General features: G+C 35.7%; 1 protein-coding gene across 1 annotated transcript in view; it reads right to left on the bottom strand.

Moving 5' to 3' along the window:
• Positions 1–261: 261 nt before the first annotated feature.
• Positions 262–7,591, bottom strand: part of CPNE3 (copine 3) — a 33,736-nt gene continuing 26,406 nt past the window's right edge. Inside the window, exons 14-15 of the mRNA XM_044668335.1 lie at positions 2,885–3,121; positions 262–1,601 (exon numbers count right to left, since the gene is read on the bottom strand). Coding sequence (XP_044524270.1) covers positions 1,491–1,601; positions 2,885–3,121 — 348 coding nt within the window. The 3' untranslated portion in view covers positions 262–1,490. The remainder of the gene's footprint in view (positions 1,602–2,884; positions 3,122–7,591) is intronic.

Below are 7,591 nucleotides of genomic sequence, written 5' to 3'. Positions count from 1 at the left end.
GGATCTATGATTTGTTTTTTGGAGGAAAGTCCCTCGGCCGGCCGGATGTTAACTCCTTCTCTAAAGCATATAGTCTTAGAGAATTACCTAGCACACTGAGAGTGGAAGCAATTTGTCACACAGCTGAGATATTTCAGAAGTGAGACTTGAACCCAGGTATCTTTGGCTCTGAGATTGGTTTTCTGTCCACCGAAGCCTCCAAAGACTTAAAAATAAAAAAAATTAAAAAACATTAAACAAAAACAAAAACAAATGGAGTTGGTGACTAAAAAAAATTTTTTTATTTCAAAAGATTTTATGCTTGAATGTAAAACATATCCTGTGACTAAGAAATAATATACCTTTAAAGAACAATATGATAGATTAATTGGCAGGAAATCACTATTACCCCTCAAGGGAAAAAAAATCTCTTAAAAAAAGGTTGCATAATGAGGTAAAAGTAATCCCTTGGCACTGATTAACAAGTGGTTTGCAAGAAATAGAAAGAAGTGGGCTTCAGGAAAAAGCAAAGGCTTCCCGGACCGTGGGGGCACAGAGCTGTTCCTCAATGCACTGGGGTCCACTCAGGAGCCACTCTGCAGCATTCTCAGCAAACTAAAACTCTGAGGCTCACAACCCAGGGGAACAGAGCTGAACACCTAACCAGCTGGAAAGATCTGCAAGCACCATAAAAACTAAGTCTTTAATTTCTAAAGAATCTTCTATTTTGCCTGAAGCGGTTTAAGAACAAGACCCACATTCAGCCTGATCATCTTCAGAATCATCTTCCATGAAACAATCATTGGTAAAGAGCCAAAAAGGCAACAGAGAATTGTTTGTCTATGTTTAATAAGAATTTAAGTCTGTGCTTTCACCTCAAGGCAAAAGCATTAATTTACAAAACAATATCACTTATAGACCGTAGCACAATTAGTGGCAAGTGAAGGAAGTTGACATGCTATGGGCAATGATGGAATATAAGAAGGACGGGTTAAAATGCCCCCAAAATCATGTCAGCTAAAATGGCTTTATCTTGGTCAAGGGTGGGAGTTTGCTTGTGACATACACACTGACTGGGACAACAATCAAGCTTAGCAGTTCATTGTTAGCATTTGTTCCAGCAAAGTGACTTCTTATCATCATTCACAAATGCCTTTATCACATTCATAGACAATTAATTCAAAGGAAAAGTCATCCTACCACCACTTCCTCACCTAAAATATGCCTCAGTTCAATTCCTGCCAATTACCAGTCAATGAAGTCACTTCACAGAGATCCACTTTACATGTTTTAAAAAAAAGAAATTCACAAGCATGTACAAAAATTATATTCCAAAAGAAATGCATTAAAATAGATATGGCTCCATGTCGAAAAAGAATCACATCACACGAAGGGAGGCCAGAAAGGGCCACAAGAAACAATACTGGTGAATGCATTTTGGGGAGAGATAATGCACCCACAGCTCCACTTGGCACAGAAGAATTCTTCTGAGATGGCCTGGGCTGTTTCCATTACTTCGTAGCAGGATTCTTCGGAGGGAGGAGTTTATATGTATTGAAGTAACCCACCACTTGCTGGGGAACTTCTGCCAAGACACACTGAGCAAGGGCTTCCTTTGGAGACTTGTTTAAAAAAAAAAGAAAGAAAAAGAAAATTAAACAAGTGTCTTGGTTAGCAACCATAGGATAAACAACATATTAGGCACCTTAATTTAGACAGGATTACCAAACAAAAAAATTCCATCTTCTCCTTTTGTGCCTTGAGGCCAATTTCTTATCTTGGCATCATCAAGATAAGGTCTTTTGTTGACTTATTTAAAAAAAAAAACATTATGCATTCTGTTCTTATGCCATCCTTTCTGACAGACTGGAAAAACCACACTCAATACTGTGTTTTCCTCAGAACTGAAAGTTAATGGGTAACTGGAGACTATTACACACAGAGTGCAAAAACAAAAACATAAACCTGATCACTGTAAGAGAGCAAATAAAGAATTTTCTTCAGTTACTCCAACTAAACCTAATCCCAATAAGAAAAGGGGATTTTCAACTAGAATATTAGAACTACCATAATATGGAAGGCAAAGAAAAAAAAATAATACATCTAAAATATTCACCCAGAGCGAATGAAGTCTTCATCACCTAATCTTTACACTAGGAAATGTAAAAAAATGCCATTGAAAAAAAACTTGGAAAAAAATTGCCAAACCTTTTAGAGCAGAGATTCCTACCCAAGGGTCCTAGGACCCTTTGAGAATGTATTGAAACCTAGGGTCCATAGAGTCCAAAGCATGATAGGGAAGACAATTACATCTTTATTTTCACTCATCTTTAGTTTCCTTTTAAATCAAATGTATTTTATTTTCTGTATTTAAAAGCACTATTTTATGAAAGAAGACTACGCCAGATTGCCAAAAAGGTACATGATGGGGAAAAAAAATTACTATCTCCGTTCTAGGGATTAGAAAAATGGACTTCATATTGTAAGTCTGCTATGGCAAAAAAATTTAGAGAACTTTCTAGACCACCTCCATCTTAGTCTTAAGGTTAAGACCTTGCCTTTGGGTAAGAATCCCTACTTTAGAAGCTTTGGCAATTTTTTTCTAGTTTTTTCTTTTTAAGGCATTTGTTTACATTTCCTAGTTAAGATAAGATGACCATGACTTCATCATAGAGTTGTAGTTATGTATCCAAAAGAGTCTCTGGCTAGCAAAACTTTGATAGAGACTTCAAAAACATAGAGAATGAATGAGTCTTACTGCACAAAAGCAAGTAGATGCATATAAGCACAACAATCACAAGAAGACTTGTCCCCTTCCTGAGCATGAGCTATGGACCAAAACAGATGCCCTTCACTCAGGACACTCAGCTCCATGGCTGGGGATGGGGAGAATTGCAATACTCACGTTCTGGAATTGTCTGAAGGGAACAAACTGAACGATGTCTCTGATAGCAGCCTCTCCAGTCGGGGACCTGAGTGTTCCACCATCACCATCAAGAAACTCCATTGCACTGAAGTCGGCCCCTCCAACACCAACGATGATTATAGACATGGGCAGTTTGGAAGCATTCACTATGGCCTGCCTGGTTTGATCGAGGTCTGTGATCACACCATCAGTGATGATCAGAAGCACAAAATATTGCTGTTAAATAAGACAAGCTTTGTTACCTTCCTGATCAAATGGTGTGACAGCAAGCACAAGCTAGGCAGCTAGATGGTGCAGTGAACAGAGTGCTGGCCTGTGTGTCCCTATGCAAGTTACTTTACCTGTCTGCCTGTTTCCCTACCTGAAATAGGAATAATAATGCCACTTTCCTCCCAGGATTGTAGTGAGGATAAAATAAGATATGTGTAAAGCACTTTCCAAACCTTAAAGCACTAAATAAATGCCAGCATATAATAATGATAATTTTTAAAATAATAAGTATTAATTAAAAGTAATGATTAATTCATAACAATGATTACTAATAAACTATTACTAATAAAATAATAATAAAAATAATAATTTTTAAATAGAAAAGGATGCCCAGAAAATTACAAAACTGTGCATTCCCTTCAACCTAGCAATACCATTGCTGGGTCTGTTTCCTAAAGAGACCAGGGAAAAAGGAAAAGAACACATGTTTCAAAATAGTTATAGCAGCTGTCTTTGTGCTGGCGAAAAACTGGAAATTGAGAGGATGTCCATCATTTGGGGAATGGCTAAACAAATTGTGGTATGTGGTTGTGATGGAATACTACTACATTCCAGAAACAACGAGCAGGTTAATTTTTTTCTAACTTGGAAAGAACTATGTGAAATAATGAAGAATGAAACAAGTAGAACCAAGAGAACAGTATATATAGCTACAGAATTAATATTTGAAGAATGTCTTGTGAATATCCACTTCCCTAGAACTAAGAAAAAGAAATAAGTAAAGCATTTTATATATATGTAGTGTTGTTGTTGTGTGATGCCTTCTGCAGTGCACAGAAGGGAAGGTAGGGTTGAGATACTTGGGAATAAATTATGTTAAAATGATAATACAATGATGACAAAAAAAGGGAAAAGTTTGGTTTAGAAAAGAGGTAGTATCCACTTAGCAGACGGAATCCAACACAAACAAAATAAAAAGTTAATATTAATTTATTAAGAATTCTCCTGCTGCTTTATCATGCCACTAAAGTCACTCACTCTCTTTCCCAGTGTTTCCTTACTGTTGCCACGACTCTTGAATAAAATCTGTTAAGACCTTCAAACAATAGATTGGCTTGACACAGAAAGAGAATGATTATTTGAGCTAAAGTAGCATGGTTTTTCAAAGAGCCATAATAAGGGGTAGCTAAGTGGTGCAGTAGATAGAGTGTCAGGCCTAAAGTCAGGAAAACTATCTTCCTGAGTTCAGATACAGCCACGTGACACTGACCAAGTCACTTAACCCCACTTGTCTTTAAAAAGGAGGGGAGGTGCTATAATAACAGTCCATGAAATAGAGTTGGCCTGAGGATAGCATCAGACCACATCATAAGCACTAACAGTATTCTACTTTGCAACCTCACTGCCAGAAATGGCAAAACAAACCAATATTTCTACAAAGAAAAAGGAAAAAAAATCGCCATCTTAATTTTAAGAACTAAATATACTAACAGTGCATTATAATGACTTGTGGGGAAGTTATGAACTGCCTATATTCAAAATTATAAACTGAAAGGAAAAACACTTAAAATAATCACCATAGTAGAGAAAAGCTAGAAAACAGGAATACATATATGTGTATATATATATGTATATATATGTATATATGTATGTATGTTAACTACATATATATGTATGTATATTAACTACATATATTATTTTCAAATCCCAGACTTCTAAATCTCCCCTTTCTCATATTTTTATAGATGGAAGAAGAGAGGAAGAGAGAAGCAAAGGAAAGAGAGGGAAGGAAAGACAGAGGCAGAGAAGAAATAAATAGAGGAGGAAGAGAGAAAGAAAACGATTACAATGGGTTTAATAATATTACCAAATGAAATAATATTATTTGAGAGTATGAAAATGATGCAAAAAAAATCATCGTATTTTCAGCCATTTAAGTCTAGACTAAAAAAAATTACATAATCTGTTAATTAAATTAAATTATTAATTAAAATAAATAATACTTCTAGGGCATGACCTGATAAATCTCTTCAATCCCTAGTTCCTTTATTCTATGTCAACGGGATAGATGATAGATCCAGCAATAGTTGCTAACAAAGAAAAGTAGTTTTCTTTATTAAAAGTCATAGGAGGGGGCAGCTGGGTAGCTCAGTGGATTGAGGGCCAGGCCTAGAGACGGGAGGTCCTAGGTTCAAATCCGGCCTCAGACACTTCCCAGCTGTGTGACCCTGGGCAAGTCACTTGACCTCCATTGCCTACCCTTACCACTCTTCCAACTATAAGTCAATACACAGAAGTTAAGGGTTTAAAATTTAAAAAAAAAAAATTTTTTTTTTAAAAAGTCATAGGATTAGAGATCATAAGACGTCATTAAGAACAAGCCCCTTATTTTTACTGATCAAGAAACTAAAACCCAGAAAAATAAAATGACTTTCCTAAGGCCCCATAAGTAATAAGATACAGAAAAAGAAAACGAATTCAGGCCTATAAACCTCAAATCCAATTCTTATTCCTCCACACATCTCACAAAATCACAAACCTTAAAGCATTGTATAAATGTGAAGTTTTATTACTGCTGTTGAAGTTTTCTAAAATGTAAACAAAAAATAATAGTGCCAAGAACAAGAAATTCAGTGATATCAGGAAAAAAAAACCTTTAAAATAACATATAACTACATCACTATTTCCTAAGAGAAGAAATAATTATCAAAACCTTTTTCCTACAAAAAGACAACACAGCATTCTTCTCCCTCCCCTTTTTACTCTGAATATAACATCAAATGAAACTAGCATTTCCATATGCACATGAAACTTGAAATCTCTCTGTACAGCTTGCTTTTCTTTTTAAGTATATCACAAATGCAGCATGTTAACTTTCAAAGCTATCTTTGCTTGTAATTCGTTCAAGTCTTCCTTCTGTTCTCTTCTATGTATTTCAAAAACATGCTTCAATACCTTTTTCATTTCTTTTCCTTTTTTTTTTTTAAAACTTTTATAGATGCCTTTGGTTTTTACATCATAGTTTATTACCAAATTATCTTCTCTCACCAAAATGGTCACATCTGACACTACATCCAACATTTCACATACATAGTCCCCCATTTCTTCCCAAAAAAGAAAATCGTGAAATTTCCTCAAGAACCTGTCTGGGGCCAAGACTACAAATTTTGGCTTCATTTTATTATTCTTTTCATTTCTGTAACTATAGTCATATTTTCCTTATTCTGCTTAATAATAAAAAGCTTTGATGTTTGAAAAGCACTTTTTTTCCCTCATTTGATCCTCACAACTATCCTGGGAGGTGGGGACTATTATTATCCCAATTTTAAAGATGAGGACACTGACGCACAAGGTGAACTAATTTTCCCAGTAAGTATCTGAGGCATGATTTAAATGCTTCTTGGCTACACCTACTTTTCTGCTGCACCAAACAGTACTTGACTCTCTGTCAGTTCATACATTTTTTCCATTTTTTCCCTCTATTTCTCAGAGTGGTTAACCTGAATATGTCATTATATTTACATACCAATAATAGATATCCATTTTATTTACAGTTCTTTACTACTGAAAAAAAAAGATTCTGCTATGAATATTTTCGTAGATGGTCTTTCTGTCTTTGACATCCTACCTAGCTAGCAATGGGATCTCTGGGTCAAAGGCATGAAACAATTTAGTCATTTGGGGGGCATACTGCAAAACTGTTTTCCAAAATAGCAGAACTAATCACAAGTCCACCAACAATTTATTCATATGCCTGCCTTTCTGCAGCCCTTCCAGCAGGGGCTACCTCTGCCTTTTGTCATCTTTACCATTTTGCTGCATATGAATTTTAGTCAGAACTTCAGAATTGTTTTTATTTTTTCTATTTCTAGATGGTGTCATGGATTTATTCTTTATTTATTTATTTGCATTTATGTGTTTATTTATTTGTTTTGTTATTTCTAGATGGCACCATGGCTAAAGCACTGGGCTTAGAATAAAGATTTAGCGTCATGGGGGCAGCTGGGTAGCTCAGTAGACTGAGAGCCAGGCCTAAAGATGGGAGGTCTTGGGTTCAAATCTGTCCTCAGATACTTCCTAGGTATGTGACCCTGGCAAATCACTTAATCCCCATTGCCTAGTCCTTACCACTCTTCTGCCTTGGAACTAATACATAGTATTGATTCTAAGGCAGAATATAAGGATTTTTTAAAAAAAGGTTTATCATCACGACTTCAAGTTTAGTCTCAGATACTTACTAAATGTGATCCTGGATTTAACCTTGTTTGCTTCAGTTTCTCATCTGTAAAATGAGCTAGAGAAGGAAATGGCAAACTATGCCAGTATATTTGCCCCAAAATTAGGTCACAAAGAGTCAGACACAACTGAAAACAACTCAAGAACAACAGACAATAGCCATTAACACTATCCTTTTGTAGAACTACTTGTAACTACTTGTTCATGTTCTTTGGTCATTTATCCATAAGAGAATAGCTC

Source organism: Gracilinanus agilis, chromosome 1, assembly GCF_016433145.1.
Source record: "Gracilinanus agilis isolate LMUSP501 chromosome 1, AgileGrace, whole genome shotgun sequence".
In the NCBI taxonomy this organism is placed as follows: domain Eukaryota; kingdom Metazoa; phylum Chordata; class Mammalia; order Didelphimorphia; family Didelphidae; genus Gracilinanus; species Gracilinanus agilis.
This window is presented reverse-complemented; position numbering and strand designations above follow the sequence as displayed.